The following is an 18,354-nucleotide window of genomic DNA, read 5'->3' on the forward strand; positions in this document are numbered from 1 at the left end:
TGTAGACTCCAGCCCACATGTGCAGCACACTTCTCTGCGCGGTTCAGGCATCATACCATGTGCTCCTGCAGATGGCTGCCCTGTGGCCTGCAAACACCGCTGCGGTCTCAATCGCTGCTCTGGCGCACTTTTTTTTCCTTAACCACACTGTGCCGTTTCCCACAGCACAGAAAAATCAGCCTGGCACTGTCGCAGAAAAGACCACTGCTCTCGGCCTCAGCACAGCCCCCAGAGATGTGCAGGAAAGAAACGCGGCCGCATCAACTGCTGCCACGCCTCCTCCGCTATAAGGCCTGGCTGTTATTGCCACCCCCCCAAGTCCCTCGGAACACATGTGGACTGGTGCAGTAGTTACCTTCTGCTTGCTGAAGACTGCAGTCCTCGCAGCCTCATGGACGTACCTTCCACCCCCCCCCCTCAGCAACCAGCTGTCTGCGTTTCTGCTCCTTTCTTTTTCTTAACTTTAAAATCACAGATACAAATGCAAAAACAAAAAAAAAAAAAAACCCCACACAGGGGTACTCAGAGGCCCTGAGGGAAACAGTCCCCTAGCTTTCAGGGTCCCCAGCACAATGCGGTGAGCACAAGGCAGGGGTTCCCAACCCCTCTGGATGCTTGGCTCAACCTGAGGGATGGTCCACCAAGGAGCTTAACACCTCAGGGAGCTTCCTCCAAATTCTCCTACTTCAATTTCTCTCTTTCTTTTTCTTAATCTCAGACTGCAGGGTTGCACTTCTACCATCTGCTGGAGTCAGAGGTGGCACTCTCTGTTATGTAATAGTGCCTCAAAGTTTTGTTTCTCTGACTCCATCTGCTGGTAGGGAGGCAAAACCCACTTGTCTGGACTGATCTGGTTATGTTCAGGAATGGCATATTCAATTTAAACCAACTCCTCTCTCTGAGAAGCTATAGAGCAATGATCTTCGCAAGTATAAACACCAAACATTTTTGAGACACGAAAATGATTACTGTTTCAGCAATATCTACATCTGGATGCAACCTAGAAGGCGACCAAAAAGAATTGACTTTCCAAGATTCCTCAGATTAATCATCAGGAGATAAATTTATGGAACACGCACAAAGCCTATGAGGTTTTTTTTTAGGTTTCTTTTTTTTTTTTTTTTTTAATAGAAGAAACACACCATCCAACGTGTCCACCTGATTCACGAACAGACAGACCTCGAGGTGATTCTTGCTGGATAATTTTGGAAAACAGAGTGGAGTAACCCACAGAGGGAAAACTACAAAAAATGAACAAAAAGCTATGGAAAAGCTCAGAAGAGGGTGATTTTGGCAAATAGTGGGTCATATCACAAAATGAGAGACTCTTATAAGAGAGCAAGAAATCACAAAAGAGAAATATAAGTGCATATTTATACATTTTGAATTGATTTTAAAATGCATTATAAAAAACTTAAAAAAAAAAAAAAAAAAGATGAGACTCAAGAGAGCAACACTATCAGCCAAACATGGGTGGTAGAGGAAGAGCTGGTAAATGTTTATATTTAAAAATGAATATGCCTAGTTTGGGCAAACAAATGATTACATGAAACCAGCACTCAACATTAAAAACACATTTTATAAGACACATATAGCTTACTTTGGAAAATTATTTTATTAGCTGGTCCCCTTTTGTTTATTGACAACATTAAATTTAAAAACATATTGCTGGGTTTAAAGCTGTGTACCTCCGGATAGTTAAGAGTGTCAGATGTTGCTTTTCTTACAATTCTGTTCTTCAAAAATGCATGTCTGACTTGTACAAGGAATCAAGCTTTTTAATTTTTTTTTTAAACATTCTTCCTGCTGATGTCAGGCACTCAAATGATATTGGTAAGTTTAAACAAAGTACCAAGACTTGGTTATTTAAACAAGACTTTGCAACCTATTTAAGTCCCTGTATTTCCATTAATTTAATCTAATTGTATTTATTTAATTTAGTAGTTTTCCTGACCTTAGCGGGTTGTGTAATTTTGATTCTAATTTTTACATAAGAACATGCCATACTGGGTCAGACCAAGGGTCCATCAAGCCCAGCATCCTGTTTCCAACAGTGGCCAATCCAGGCCATAAGAACCTGGCAAGTACCCAAAAACTAAATATATTCCATGTTACCATTGCTAGTAATAGCGGTGGTTATTATCTAAGTCAACTTAATTAATAGCAGGTAATGGACTTCTCCTCCAAGAACTTATCCAATCCTTTTTTAAACACAGCTATACTAACTGCACTAACCACATCTTCTGGCAACAAATTCTAGAGTTTAATTGTGCGTTGAGTGAAAAAGAACTTTCTCTGATTAGTTTTAAATGTGCCCCCTGCTAACTTCATGGAGTGCCCCCTAGTCTTTCTATTATCCGAAAGAGTAAAAAACCGATTCATATCTACCCGTTCTAGACCTCTCATGATTTTAAACACTTGGTGTATTATGTTCATACTCTGATGATTTAGTATTTTGACTTATTGTTTGTATTAAACATTCATCTTACTGTATTTTATGGTTTGGTGCTTTGTTAAATATTGATTTTCTTGTTATGCTTTGTATTTTGTGTCATGCTTTGGGATTCCAATGTAAGCATGTAATAAATTTCATTGTTTACTGTTTGGTTTTAATTCACTGCTGAGTTGGTTTCCAAATAACATTTTTGACCTTACTCTGTTCCTTCACAATGACTCCCTTGCAATCTTATCAAGTCATCATTATGAAAAGTGTTCTCAAGTGCTGCTACTTCCAGTTAGAGCAGACCTGAATAGAGAATCTTTGAGAAGGTCATAATTCTGTTTCATAAATAGTTAAAAGCATGTTGGAAACTATTCAGAATTGCAGACTAATTCATATGCAAATTACTGAAACCTGACTGCAATCAGATTACATGCAAATTTATTAGGTAGTCATTTATCTCCCAGTGCCTAAATGTACTTATTTATGGGAGATAAAAATGATTTTCTAAGGTCACAGAGAGCCAGTGACGAGCTGGGAACCCAACAGTTTCTACTGGGTACTCTCGCCCCCTACAGAACAGAAATGTTTGAAGTCAGTTTCTCAGTCTCATTTAAACAAGGGAGACTGAAAGATATATTTAGCAGTGCACCTGTCTTTCTGAACAGTGTAAATTGAAAGGTAGAGGAAACAGGATTTTATTAATGCATTGGTGTAAAAGAGGTGCTTGTACATTTTCTCCTGGTAGCTTACTCAGCCTACACTAGTGAACCATCAAAGTAATAGAGTACAAATACAAAGACGACGCTAGGGCATGAAAAGGCTGGGAATAATCACAGTTATTTTAGTTAAGCAATATAATAAATATTTACCTTGTTTCTTGTGAACCATCCATTGCAAACTTAATTACAGCTGGTAAAGCTCGGTCAGTTACATCTTTAATTCCAGACAATATACGGCCTGGTCCCATTCGCTCCACTACATCTGATAAGTGTTGAGCTGTGCATTTTCTTACTGCTGTGTGTAAATGACTGTGAAAGACAACAAAGAAAAGGCAAGATTCATTAATTTATCATTTTTGTACTTCCAGGTAGCACTTAAAGCACTGTACTGAATACTACCCTGCTGTCTCACTGTTCCACACTAGTGAAAATGGCATCTCAGATAATACAATGGGCTACAGCAAAGCCAACTGGCCCAACCTGGCTTCAAAACCTAAGAAGCAGCAGCTGAGCCAGGGCAAATGGTCAGTGATGATAACTTTAGCCACTGAAGAAAACCATTCCTGCAACACTCAAGCAAGGCTTTTACCAAAACTTTCTCCAAACATATCACAGATGGGGCTTACAATTTTATGTTTCAAATGCTAAACAATAAAACTAATTAAAAATCCCCCAAATCTAGTATAACCTGTGTGAGATTACAACATACAAAATGTTATTCTGCTTCATGTGCCTCTCAAACAAATGTACCTGAGACCTATCTACATTTTTAAAATGGCTTTAATTTTAAAATGGAACATAGCAAATCAAACTATCAGATTCCCCAAAAAGTAAAAAAGACACACTGGCAACTTTTTTTGAGAGGAAGAGAGGCCTGGCCTGTTTTCATCCACATTTGGGTTTCTAGGCAAGTTAGAAGTTACCCCAGCCCTGGTTCACTGCCATATTAGAGAGTGAGAGGTCCGAAGCTGAGGTTCCATGTGCTTTCATTCATGACCACCACATTTTCCCCTAGTAGGACCCAGCCTTCTCCCTCCATAATTCAGCCATCAATGCAACAGTCCTCAGTAGGAAGCTGGCTGCAGCAACCTTTGCAACCCAGTATGTGTGCATCACTATTGTGTAACCATGGGCCTCCCTTCCCCCAGCGGATATGAACGTTACTTGCACATTATTCTCAGCTTCCGCCAGACAGATAAGCAAAACTGAAACAGTGTGTGAAATGTTTTGCTTTTCTTAGTGAGAGGAAAAAAAGTGGTAAACCCCTCACAATTCACAATTTAAATTCAACTAGTTGGTTCTGTCCTGTTTCACCTTTTCTTATTTCCCTTATTACCAGCAGTCACCTGAGTCCTCCATTTATGAGAGCACAAAGTGTACGGCCCGGAGTTACATTCTGAACCATCGCATTCAAAGCCTTGTCCACGTCTTCTCTGATGAATGTGTTGGATTCGCTAGCTTTATGCAAAAGGACTTTCACAGTATTATCTAATTCCTGATCCATGTTTTTTTTTAGATGGGTGAACATATCCCCCAGACAGACCACTGCAGCCCGTGAAACGCCAGACCGCAAGTTCTTCACCTGGAAGGGCGGAAAACAAAAAAGGCTTGCACTGATATCAGACACTTACTTCTTACAGATTAAAAAACAGTTATTTGGCATTTCAGAACAAGACGTTTCTCAAATTTTCCATTAATTGTCAGTAATTGAATTTGAAGTTCAAAGTGTAAATAGTAATGGTAAATACCTTATGAGATTAATTTTCAAAGCTTTTTAGGCAGGAAAACACTTAAGAACATATGAACATGCCATACTGGGTCAGACCAAGGGTCCATCAAGCCCAGTATCCTGTTTCCAACTGAGGCAAAACCAGGCCATAAGAACTCACATAAAAAGCCACTCTGAAAGTTACTCCCTCCCTCACCATAGATAAAAGTTCCTACCACTATTCACTACTGTACTTTTGCCTGTGTCAAAAAAGGGGCAGCAGAGGGAAATTGTGCAAGCCTTTCATTTTAAAAGCACTACACAAACTTTCCACAGGTACATTTAATCTGCTCATCTGCAGCCAACTGGACTTTCAAAGGGAAGCCTTGCATGGGGTTTATGTATCTAATAGAATATCTAGATACACCTGGAGAGCCTGAATCTTGGAAAGTATTAACGTTTTACCCTTGCCCTGCTCTCACCCTGGTGCCTGTTTCTGCAGATACTATTTTGAGATATATGAGGAAAGGAAACTTGTGGGTAGAAAGGAAAACAGAAGTGACGAGCAATATTCATTGTTTCCTTTGGGTGGCATTGCAAAAGGCAGGAACTTAGCTATGCGGAGGACCCCGGTGCAGACCCCGACAGATGATTTATTTTTGACAAGACAGAAGTGAGAATTCCAAAGGGGGAGGCAGATGCTGACGTAGTTGATGTAAGGGATTGGGGGAAATAAAATATACGCATGCCAATACATGATGGCATTTATAGTTCACTGTGAACTTTTGTATCACTGCACAAAGGGAAAAAGGGGAAATTGGAAAATATATGATAAAAATATAATCAAGAGGGATGTAAGGGTAGGAGTAAATGAGTAATGAGACAAAGGAAAAATATGTATCCTGGCGTCATGGAGCAAGGATTTATTACACTCAAGATATTGTAAAAATCAGGTATATAAGGAGGTAGAGAAAGCCTGAGAATTTTGGGGAAGGCTAGCATATTTGCTGAGGCATGTGACTACGTTATTACGTGGTACTCCTTACCTTCTCCCCAGGCTAAATGAATAAGAGAACTGATTTTTGGGATATTGCTTTTGTGCTTTTTAATAATACTTATAGCTGAGCGCAAAATTATGATTACTATAAAAATTATGCTTATAAAAATTTATAATTAACTTGTAATAATTTTCATATTGTTACTAATAAAAGAATTTTAAATAATTCTGAATACAAATCTTTCTCTTCCTAAAAAAATATATATAAAGGTACGAGAGAAAAGAAGACATTTGAGGGAAGAAGGTTTAGCCAGACTCTAAAACTGGCTCTTTTCCAGAATTATAATTAGCACAAGTAGGGTAAAGCTCAGTCGTGCTAAACAGGTTCCCCTTTGAAAATGTGCTTGCAGTTCTGCTAGTACAACAGACTCATGGGACTGCAAGCCCCAAATTCACTTTAAAAATGACCCTTTATAAACTGTCATGAAAGCATCAGTTCTACCAGATGCCTCAAATCACCTTTTTATTTAGCCAATATTGTCTCTTGAACAACTGAGTAACAAAGTTATATCACATTTCAGAGGTAATTAATATTTTGTACTTGAAATGGGCTGAAAAATCACAAACAGGATTTGAAATTCAACAACATCAAAAATTGAATAAGTGAAAAGTAACCTCTTGAATGACCGCAAGATTTGTTTCATGGAGTTTCGCAGTTATCACATCAGAATGGTAAGCGGAAAGACATCTAATGAAATTCAGTCCTTCAATTTTTTTCTCCCTACATAATGGAAAAAATATTAAACTATATACACTATAATATACTTTCTTCTAATTCTATATAACATGACAGATAAACAAAAATGTTAATGTTAATTGTACATTCTGAAATAGCACCTTTTTACTATACAAGGTGAATTTAAAATACAAAGAGTAGCCTTCTACTTTGACTGTAATTTTTTGAGCTATGGGAGGCAATGGAATCATAAAAATGCAATTAAACACAACTATTTCCATACTTTTGATGTCTCAAAATTTTAGACAGATATGTAATCCAATTGACATTGTATGAAAAGCTATTTGGATAACTACTTACTAAGCTGCGCTAAAACAGGTCCAGTAACATGCATTAAGAAAGACAGCACGCACCAATGTACAAAGAGTAACTCCATATTAACAAAATATATTTATGCAGAGGGGAGCTGTCGTGCTAAATCACAGTGGACTGTTGTATAATTTACATTGCACTGCATACCTTTCCCTTGCATTATGGAATTTAGCACCTATTGCACCATGAACATGCTCAGTTCGTTTCTCTCCCTTCCCCCAGAAACCTATGAAAGCAGTATTCAAAGTGATTTCCACAAGTAAAAATTTTTTACTTGCATAAATTGACTGAAAATTTCCCACCCTCAATATGGCAAAAAATACATGAATTGTTACTTAAGAACAAGGCTGCCATCATAAATACCCACTTGCTCATGGAATGGAGAACAGCCATGCCCAACCCAACTCATGCCCTGGAGGATATCCTCAGCACAAATGTCATGGGGGAAGCTGCTGCTAGACCTGGATACTTCTTCAGTTTGGCCTTGCCTCATTTTCCAACAGTGACTATCAGGCCGATACAGTACGGTGCGCTCAGCTGAGCGCACCATTTAGCACCCGTTTGGCCGCATGCTTTCGAAGCGCATCTATTACCCCATATACTGTAAGGGGTAATAGCGTGTTGAAAACGTGTGGCCAAACCCCCCCCCCCCAAAAAAAAACCCAAAACTAACAGCGCTCATCACATGCTTGGGATACTGAAAGTAATTAACGCCTGCTTGGGATACTGAAAGTAATTAATGCCTGCCCAAGGGCAGGCATTAAAATCTAAGCAACCCAGAAAATTGTACAGAAAAGCAGAAAATACTGCTTTTCTGTACACCCTCCAACTTAATATCCTAGCGATATTAAGTCAGAGGAACCAAAAATTAAAAAAAGAAAAATCTGCCCGCTGAGCATCGAAATGGCAGATGAAATTTAGAGTGGATAAGTGCAAGGTGATGCATATAGGGAAAAATAACCCATGCTATAGTTACACAATGTTAGGTTCCATATTAGGTGCTACCACCCAAGAAAGAGATCTAGGCGTCATAGTGGATAACACATTGAAATCGTCGGTTCAGTGTGCTGCGGCAGTCAAAAAAGCAAACAGAATGTTGGGAATTATTAGAAAGGGAATGGTGAATAAAACGGAAAATGTCATAATGCCTCTGTATCGCTCCATGGTGAGACCGCACCTTGAATACCGTGTACAATTCTGGTCGCCGCATCTCAAAAAAGATATAATTGCGATGGAGAAGGTACAGAGAAGGGCTACCAAAATGATAAGGGGAATGGAACAGCTCCCCTATGAGGAAAGACTAAAGAGGTTAGGACTTTTCAGCTTGGAGAAGAGACGGCTGAGGGGGGATATGATAGATGTGTTTAAAATCATGAGAGGTCTAGAATGGGTAGATGTGAATTGGTTATTTAGTCTTTCAGATAATAGAAAGACTAGGGGGCACTCCATGAAGTTAGCATGTGGCACATTTAAAACTAATCGGAGAAAGTTCTTCTTCACTCAACACACAATTAAACTCTGGAATTTGTTGCCAGAAGATGTGGTTAGTGCAGTTAGTATAGCTGTGTTTAAAAAAGGATTGGATAAGTTCTTGGAGGAGAAGTCCATTACCTGCTATTAATGAAGTTGACTTAGAAAATAGCCACTGCTATTACTAGCAACGGTAACATGAAATAGACTTAGTTTTTGGGGTACTTGCCAGGTTCTTATGGCCTGGATTGGCCACTATTGGAAACAGGATTCTGGGCTTGATGGACCTTTGGTCTGACCCAGTATGGCATGTTCTTATGGTCAGTGGGTTAGAAAAACGGATGCTCAATTTTACCAATGTCCGTTTTACTAACCCATGGCTGTCAGCGGGTTCAAAAACAGACACCGGTAAAACTGAGCGTCGGTTGTCACACCCGCTGACAGCCACCTCTACCGCTAATAAGGAGGTGCTAGAAATGCGTTAATGACCCTAGCGCCTCATTAGCACGACACCTCATTTAAATAGAGAATCGAACACCCAGTGGAGGTGCCTGGGTGTGCGTCAGGAGAGTTGGCGCTCAACACGGAGCACCGGCTCTCCTGCACTTTTTACAGTATCGGCCTGTATGTGTGGTGACCTCTACATGCCTGTGATCCCTCCATTTTCTATGCTTTCTCTTCCGTTGCTGTCAGGGCACAGTCCTTGGCTGTCTGAGGCCTCTGGATTTACAGATCTATGGACTGTAAGCTACTGAAATCTTTCAACCCCTGAGCCTCTGCTGTAGTTGTGTTTGGACTGTTGACATCAGAGTTTTCTGGGGTTTTCACAGTATTCTGCTGCATTGCCACTTCTGTCTGATGTGTGTTCCTGGGTGTGATTGCTTGATCTGAATTTAAAAGGCAAGAAATAGTTGTTAATATGTTGATTTTAACTGATCGCTTTCACTATGCCTACTGTTTTAGGTTTCTTATTGTCACCACTGTTGAAAAATGTACCAAGTTTTTGGCTGTATATCTAGTTGTTTGCTTTTTTTTTGGGGGGGGGGAGAGAATGGCTGGACTGCTTTAAAAACTCTCCTCCTCCTTTCCATTCCCCTCTCTCCTAGCCTCAGGGTTTCCTGGCTGTAACCCCCTCACTTAGAGCTATCAGCTTGGCCTTTCTGTGCAAAATGCTCCTAGGCCTCCCCGCCTTTATCACCAAGCCTCTACAACTCCTGCAGAACGCCACAGCCCGAATCCTATCAAATACACACAAAAGAGACCACATTACCCCCATTTTGAAAGATCTCCACTGGCTCCCCATCAACTCAAGAATACAATACAAATCCCTTTCCCTCATACACAAATCCATAATTAATGACAACACACACTGGCTCAAACAACCTTTCCAAATCCACACCTCCAATAGACCGACTCACACCATCCACCAAGGTACCCTACACCTACCCTCCCCTAGACTCACTAAATTAAGCTTCTACAATGAAAAGAGCTTTTTCTCTAGCCGGTCCAACCTTATGGAACTCCATGCCCCACGATCTCCGAACAGAAACTTTCACACCCAAATTTAAAAAACCACTAAAAACATGGCTCTTTCAACAGGCCTTTACCTAAACGGTCCCCCCATACCTCCGCTCCCTTTTTTCCAACCTCTCTCTGGAAATGCCCCTAATTCTTTTTCTCCTGAATGTATTACAGCAGCCTACCCCAGCCTGCATTTCAGTCAATGTAGTATTACAAGACCAAGTTAAATACTTTCATATGTTATTTGAATGCTATTTTACCAGTTTGTTAATTTTGCTTTAATGTTAATTTAATATATCGCCTATGTTGAATCATCTATTTTCGAATGTTACACTTATGCGTTCTATGTAACGGCTATGCCTTTTTCTGGCCTGCTGCCTGTTCCTTGTAAACTGGTACGATGTGCATATGGCTATCGGTATATAAAAAATGATAAATAAATAAATAAAATAAATAAAATATACGCTGTTAGCACTGACAGGAGACTTAGTTTGTGAGCCCTTTGGGAACTAGGCTACTGACCTTATTGCCCCCACCCCTTATCCTTAAGTGCGAATCTTCCTGACAGGACTCTTACAGCTTAGCTCCTATCCATTGATTTTCTCAGTCTGTTTGAATACTGTCTTCTTCAGAGAGCGTTGTGTAGACTGGAAGAAATGTAAGTGCTGGCAAGAGTCCTTATAACATTCTGCCTGAGGGTGACTCATGCCAGCACCTATGCTATTCAGCATATGTCCAGTGATGGAAGGGCTTTCCCTGTTTCCTCCACTCCATGTGGATCTCACCTCCCTGTACATCTTGCACTGTAACCTTGAGCAGTTTAGAGTACCTACCTGTGCAGTGGACAAGAACTCCATTTTGTAGCCCCACACACCTGGAGAGGTAGTCTTTGAGATCTTTCATGTCATAAAGGGATATAAATACCAGATAAAAGTAACCCACTAATTCATACTCGAGGGCCTGATTCACTAAAACTTTTTTTTCCAATCAATGTCTATAGGGAAAAATCTTAGAGGTGAATTTTAAGACCTGTGCGCTTGCGTAAGTGTGGCATGTTTTCCAGCTCGAGCACATGAATGCGGCAATTTTATAACATATGCGTATATACATGCGCCTGTTATAAAATCAGTTATACGCACGTACATGTGCACAAGACTTTATATTGATGTGTGCATATGCCTCGATTGTGTAAGTGTGTGTGGGGGGGGGCAGATTTTAGTAGATATACATGCTGACGCAATTACCTGTTTCCCCAGTTCATTTCCAGTTCGCCCCAGTAAAGGAGAGAACTTCCTAAACCCCCTAGCTAACTTGCCTCTCTTTTACCCTATTATTTTATTTATTTATTTTATTTAGCAGGTTTTCTAGACTGTCGTTTAGTAAAAACTTTCACAACAGTTTACAATTTAAGAAAATAAATACATCTTTGGATATTAAATACTTAAGGGTATACACAGCAATACAATAAAACAAATTTTTCAATCAAAACAAGTGGATAAAATCAATATAAAATAGATAAGAACAGCATAAAAGAATAAGATTAGTAAAAGGATCACTCAGCCATGTTGTAAACAACCAGGTTTTCAGATTCCGTTTAAAAATTTTAAAATCTGACTGTATTCTTAGCTCAGGTGGCATTTCATTCCATTGTTTTGGGCCTACTAATGAGATTGCTCTCTCTCGCACCGATGTTAGTCTGGCCGTATTAACAGAAGGTAGAGTCAGAAGGCCTTTGTTTGCTGATCTCAGGTTTCTTTGTGGTGCGTGTAGTCGTATTGTAGCATTCAACCAGTCATTTTGGTCACCAAAAATTACTTTATGTAAAGGTCATAACGTTTTAAAAAGAATGCGTGACTCGATTGGTAGCCAATGTAGAGCTATTAAGACTGGTGTTATATGCTCATTTTTCTTTTTTCCCCATCAGTATTCTAGCGGCACCATTTTGTAAAAGTTGTAATGGCCTGACTGTTGATGCTGGTAGGCTTAGGAACAATTGCAGTAATCGGTACTTGCAAAGATTAATGACTGCATAATTGTTCTAAAATCATTTTGTTTTAAAAGTGGTTTTAGTCGCCTTAATGTCAGTAGTTTAAAATACCCATCCTTAATTTTCTTTGATATGTGTTTTTTAAAACTTAAATCCGGTTCAATAATTATACCTAGATCACGTACTTTGTCCGATGGCGTGATTTTGGAGTTGTCATTTAATACTAATGGAGGTGGTGTCTCAGATGAATATTTTCTCTCTAATAGGATCATTTCTGTTTTATTTATGTTTAATACAAGTTTCATCTGTCTTAAAGTTAACTAATTATTGTTAGGTACATTGCGATTAATTTATATGTTTTTTCAATTGAATTGTTTATTGGTACTAAAATCTGTATGTCATCGGCATACACAAAGTGGTTAAGGCCGAGTCCGGCTAGCAGGTGGCAGAGTGGAAACATAGAAGTTAAAGAGAGTCACCGACAGTGCTGATCCTTGTGGGACTCCAGGTGTTAGTTTAATCTTGTCTGATGTGATATTATTAATTTTAACTCTATATGATCGATCAGAGAGATAGGATACAAACCATTGTAATGGTAATTGTTCAATGCCGATTTCAGTCATTCTTTCAAGTAATATGGAATGGTTAACCGTATCGAATGCAGCGGATAAATCTAAAAGTATTAATATATATATCTTTGTCCAGTATCAAATCCTTTTAAAATTGTGTCTGTTAAAGAGATTAAAAGTGCTTCTGCATTAAAATTTTTTCTAAAACCGAATTGGGATGGATAAAGAATATCATTATTTCTAAATGTTCCGTTACTTGCTTCTGCACAATTTTTTCTATTAATTTTGCAAGGAAAGACAAGTTTGAGATGGGTTTATAATTGTTAAGAGTGCTTGAGTCACTGTACTTTGTTTTAGTATTGGTCTGATTACGGCTTCTTTTAGTATTTCAGGTAGGTAACCTTCATTTAGGGATTTATTAATCAATGCAGTGATTGTAGGAGCTAATACCTGTGCTAATGGTTTTAATGCTAGGATTGGAACCTGATCAATCAGGTGATTGGCTGGGCTCAGTTGCCTAATTAAGGCCTGATTCTTAAAACCCTGCTGACTAGCTTAGTTTTTGTTATTTTATTACTTACACGCCATCCATAGCAGAAGTAAAGTTACACGGTAGGGGAGCCCAGTGTGCACTTGTGTACATAAATACTTACACACAGACTTCTTGTTACAGACTTGGCCCACCCAGACCATGCCCTCCCCCTTTTTTGAGCTATTTGATTTGTGCGTGTACCAGCAGATATGCTTGGACTTTTTTTGTTTTTAAAATCTAGTCACGTGCATTTCTCCCGGCTTTGGCACGTGTAGCACTTTTAAAATCTACCAGTTAGTGAATCAAGTCTATAGTGTTTAAGATGTGAGCAATTGTGAAGCCCAAGGTAATCACAGAAATCACCAAGAGTAGATGCTGAACCTTCTTGCATATAAAATATATATAGCCAAAGATGTGCCTATAAACTATATATATATATATGTATCTGCAAGTGTTGCTAAACAATATTATATAAGAGGCAGTCATACATATTTGATAGATTTCCAGAAAATTCTAGGAGGCCAATATTCAGTAGGCTGTTTAGTGGACAAGTTATTCAGCTAAAGTTAGTTGGATAACTTGTCCTGTATATTCAGCGAGATAAACGACCCTCTGAATATACTTGCTTAAAGTTATCCAGCTACATGCAGCTGGATAACTTTAAAACCTAATAGCCTATGTCTGAATATAGCCGGTTAGGTTCTACAGTTATCCAGCCTTATATGACCAGATAACGTCCTTCTTAATTGGATATCTTCAAAGATATCTGGCTAAGTAGCACTGTCAAAAATGAAAATCAATAAAATACATACAGCGGGCCATCTCCATCCCCATCCCCCCTCACATACAAAAAAATATCTTGTAAAGGCCCTGTCGGACTGTGCCCTCCTCACCCCCACCAACTCCTTAAAATATAAACAAGACACCCTCTCCCTCATCCCAGTGTATCGGAAATTATCAAAGCAGGCTGCACGCCCCCTTCCCTTCCAGCCACCTACCTGCAAGTGTTTACAATATGGCGGTGCCCCCACCCTCTTCCCTCGACCTTCCTGATCCCCCCCCAATACCTTAAATTAGTATGTCGGGAGTAAGGGAACCTTAGTTCCACTCCCGGCACCTCTGCGCTGCTCTGAGAGACAGTACTAGAAGCGTAAGCTTACATTAAGCTTATGTTTCCAGTGCTGCTTTTAGCTTCAGCTATATGTATTTTATTGGTTTTCATTTTTGACAGCACTACTTAGCCAGATATCTTTAAAGATATCCAGTTAAATAGCACATTATCCGGCTACACAGGGCTGGATAGCTTTAGACTTGCTTGGAAGCAGGTCTAAAGTTAGCCGGCTAACCTAGTTGGATATATGTAATATTTGGCCACGTTAGCTGGCTAACTCAACCCCCCCCAAAATGCCCTTGAAATACCCCTTTTATATCCAGCTAAATTATAGTCAGATAAGTAGTTATCTGGCTATAATTTAGCCAGATAAGTAGCTGAATATGTCTAATTTGCCATTTAGATGGATAACTTTTGAATCACCAGTCTAAATGGCTTTTGACCATTAACCTCTAGAAGTGTTATAATCCTACCCCTTGTTAGAATGTGGCCAAATGCTTTGGATCAGTGGGCTGCATGTACAGTAATCAAAATAATATCTCAACATATCCCTGTTGATGCCTATGGATTTATTAAGCCTCACAAATGACTGTGTAAAATGGAGGACGCAGCAGCCAATTTATGAACTTAGAGAATGGACAATGATGATGATCTACGGCAGATGTATTCACTTCCATTCTTGAGGGCCATGAATGGGTCAGGCTGTCAGGATAGTCCATATGAATATGCATCATACAGATCTGCATACAACTAAGGCAATGTACATGCAAATCTCTCTTATGCATATTTATTAGGGCTATCCTTAAAATCTGACCCATTTGCAGCCTTCGAGAACTGAAAGTGAATACCACTGATCTAGCGGAACAGAGGTCTGGACTGTTAATTCACTAAATGTCTGTGAATGGGTAATCCTTTCAAGATAAAACAAACAATATGATGACTTGGAGGAACAGAGCTTTGGCCTGATATTTCACTCACAATGTCTGTAAATGGATAAGAGAAATCAGAGTACTAACTTTAGTAAAAGAGGTGGAAGAGCCCCTGAGCAAGGTCAAAATTCCTGTCTGTTCACATCATCAAAAGAACGATGCTGGATTCCCTTGTACAGGTGTAAGAAGGCATTCTCTTTAACTAGGCTGCATTTCCCAAGAGCAATACTGGATTTCTCCAAGTAAAGGACAATGCTTGATCACTCCTTGTTACTGAAGAAGGATGTGCATGTGCTAAGACTGTAATTATGGATGCTGTTACTGTTGACTTCATATATAGCAGTTAGTAATAAAAGCAAGGATAACTCATACTTGGTGATTGTTATATCGTTTACAGGTGACTTTAAAGTCCGGGTAAAAAAAAACAAAAACCTTGCTGTCCCCTCACAATGTAGCAATTAATAGTGTGGGGAACTTACATATATGGAAGCCTGGGGGAAAGAAAAGTGTGAATTAAATGATATTATAATCTCTGGTGGAAAATGCTAACAAGGTAGGGCTTGAAGCCAATAATTACCAGCGTTGGGAGATGCTTGTCAGGATTAGCATCCTGTTTACCTCCTAAATTTCTGCAACCTTTACCAAAAACAAACTGGCAAACTTCACACAGATTGTAAGCAACATTGTTAGAAAGCCAATACACCAAAGGAAGGATCACTTAATAAGAGTCTGCCTTACTTTGTTCCCATTCTGGACTTGAGGCCAGGGTCAGTTGATGGGTCCAGATTATCAGAGACAGGCAGAGCCAGTCTTATGGCCCTCAGCATGGCTGGACCTTGTGTTTTTATTTTCTTAATTCAGCAACTGAAAATACAAACTACAAGTCCATGCATTCAGAAGAGCAAAAGCAAGACTGGCTCTACCTGTCCCTGTGATGTGCAGCCCCTCTGGTACTCTACTTGATCCTATAAGACTTTTAGCCCATCCTGGCTGTATGCAAACCAAGCTGAGTGGCGGCGATCTTGCATGGATGAAGAAGCCTTAGAAGTTTAGCCTCTATTTTCCAAATGATCACATCCATTTAATCACAGAATACCTACAATGAAGGCATTTACCAGAGAGAAAGCCCCCTTGTTGCATGGGCCAAAACTTAGTTTTTGGTCCTGTGGCTTGTACTTTACTCTCCTACCTTTCTACTGTGGGCTGATTGAGCTGCTGGCCATGCATCAGACACAACAGCTATATCCTACTTAGAGATCACGGCATGTATAAGTTAACAAATCTGCAGAGCAGGAGGAATGGCATCAGGCCATGGGGTTTGCCTCACTGTGCTTGACACTTCCACATCAGTCTCCAAAGTAGGAGGCCTTTCCCATCCTGGAAACTTTCATTTCCCTGAGCATGGGCATGACTCAGGGTCCAGCCTTCAATGAAAGGAAAGAACAAGAACGTGGGGTCCTGCAAAGCAACAAAGAAGTAAGAGTAGCGAGAGTGGCTACTCTGGGATCATGCCCTCTCCCCCTAGGTCTAATACTTGCCCATATATTTGCAACACTTTCAGGCAAAGTAATGTGTAATCAAGGCACTGCGGACCTGACTGCCATTCTGTTGTTTTCCAGCCACATGTAGGATGGTACAAAGGATCCTTTTTGAGATCTGGGTTAATTTTGACTGGAACCCCATTCCTGACAACAAGATTGTGAAGAATGCAGCAAGCAGGCACTTTTTCAGCCAATCTAATTATAGAGTACTGCAAAGTACCACCTGTTTTATCCAAACACCCTAAGCAACTTTAACACTTGAAAGGTAGGCTTGATGACACATCATATCATAAATTTTGGACAGGAGGGGCTACAGGGGCCATGGCACCCCAAAGATTTGGCTGACTTGACTCCTCCTCCTCCTCCTTTCAGTTTGCTACGGGAGAGAGATCTTTAAAATAACAAAAATGCACTGGTGACTGTGGGTTGGTGCTTGTTGTATTGTCCCTTGACTGCCTACCTGCACCAGATCTCCTTACTTACTATTAATTAAATTAAACAGGCGTAGGAAGAGAGAGGAGCTTTACAGAGCCTTGGGTGCCTCATTCTTCTCCTACTCCTCTCCTGCTGAGTCCAAGAGTCATGCTTTGAATAATGTCATTCAAAGAATGACCCTGTGGCCCAGTAGGGGAGGAGGAGGAGGAGAATAATGAGGCACCCAAGGCTCTGCAAAGCTCCTGTTTCCTCCTCTTCCTGTGTAATTTCATCAGTGGTTGAAGTCAAGGGAGGCCCAGAGGGTTGCGAGTGGAGCCCATCTTGTTCATGGCTGAAGAAAAGGGATGCATGGTAGGCCACAACCGGAGCCCATCCTGCTCATGGCCAAAGATCATGAAAACGAGAGAGACTAGGGAGAACTGCCTGCAGGTGGTGAGGGCAACACGGCCTGAGTGTGTGCGTGTAAAATGTCGGAAGGGTGTATGTGTGTGTGTATACGTGTGTGTGTAAAATGCCGGGTGTGTGTGTGTAAAAAATGCTAGGAGGGTGTGTGTGTGTGTGTAAAAAATGGCAGGAGGGGGTGGGTGTGTGTGTATGTGTGTGTGTGTGGGTGTGTGTGTGTGTGTGGGTGTAAAATGCCAGGAGGGTGTGTGTGTGTACGCTAAAATTAGCTAAATATTGCAAAAATTGTTCTGCACTTAAATCTGGAAGTGTAATTATTTTATCAGCATTGAAGTGTTCACAGTGGTGTTGCCAATGTTTCACACACCTTGCTAATATTTAATGAACTGCTTTATATTTTCTCCACTCCCTTTTCTGATTTTCATATTTTTCCGTGTAACAGGGACAATTTACCAAACATTTCCTACAGTACCTGAATGTAATCCACTTTGAAAATGCCTGAAAAGTGGAATATAAATCAAATAAAACAGCAGTATCATGCATTGCAGTTTAACGCACATTCCATGCCTGAAAAATAATGCAACCGTTTAGTGCAGCTCAGTAAACAGACCTATTAGTTCCCTAAAGATAATGAATATCTCATCATAGCATAAGCTCATTGAAACAATACTTTATTTGTATCATAGTGCATGTTTAATGCTTATTTTCCCTTCGATAAGCAGGCTGAATTAGTCATGCTGTCTGGGGACGTCCTCCGGCTGCCCTGGGTGGAGCTTCTCTCCAAGATCACAGAGCTTTGACTCTGTGCGCCTGCACGGGTCTTTCCACATGATCATCCTATCTCCTCCGTCTTTTTTCTTCCGCACTGCTAGCTACACGCGG

General features: G+C 40.1%; 1 protein-coding gene across 1 annotated transcript in view; it reads right to left on the reverse strand.

Moving 5' to 3' along the window:
• TOGARAM1 (TOG array regulator of axonemal microtubules 1) overlaps positions 1 to 18,354 on the reverse strand; it is a 221,371-nt gene that overhangs the window by 77,162 nt on the left and 125,855 nt on the right. Inside the window, exons 12-14 of the mRNA XM_029598475.1 lie at positions 6,543 to 6,648; positions 4,509 to 4,744; positions 3,313 to 3,471 (exon numbers count right to left, since the gene is read on the reverse strand). Coding sequence (XP_029454335.1) covers positions 3,313 to 3,471; positions 4,509 to 4,744; positions 6,543 to 6,648 — 501 coding nt within the window. The remainder of the gene's footprint in view (positions 1 to 3,312; positions 3,472 to 4,508; positions 4,745 to 6,542; positions 6,649 to 18,354) is intronic.

This window comes from Rhinatrema bivittatum, chromosome 4, assembly GCF_901001135.1.
Source record: "Rhinatrema bivittatum chromosome 4, aRhiBiv1.1, whole genome shotgun sequence".
In the NCBI taxonomy this organism is placed as follows: Eukaryota; Metazoa; Chordata; class Amphibia; order Gymnophiona; family Rhinatrematidae; genus Rhinatrema; species Rhinatrema bivittatum.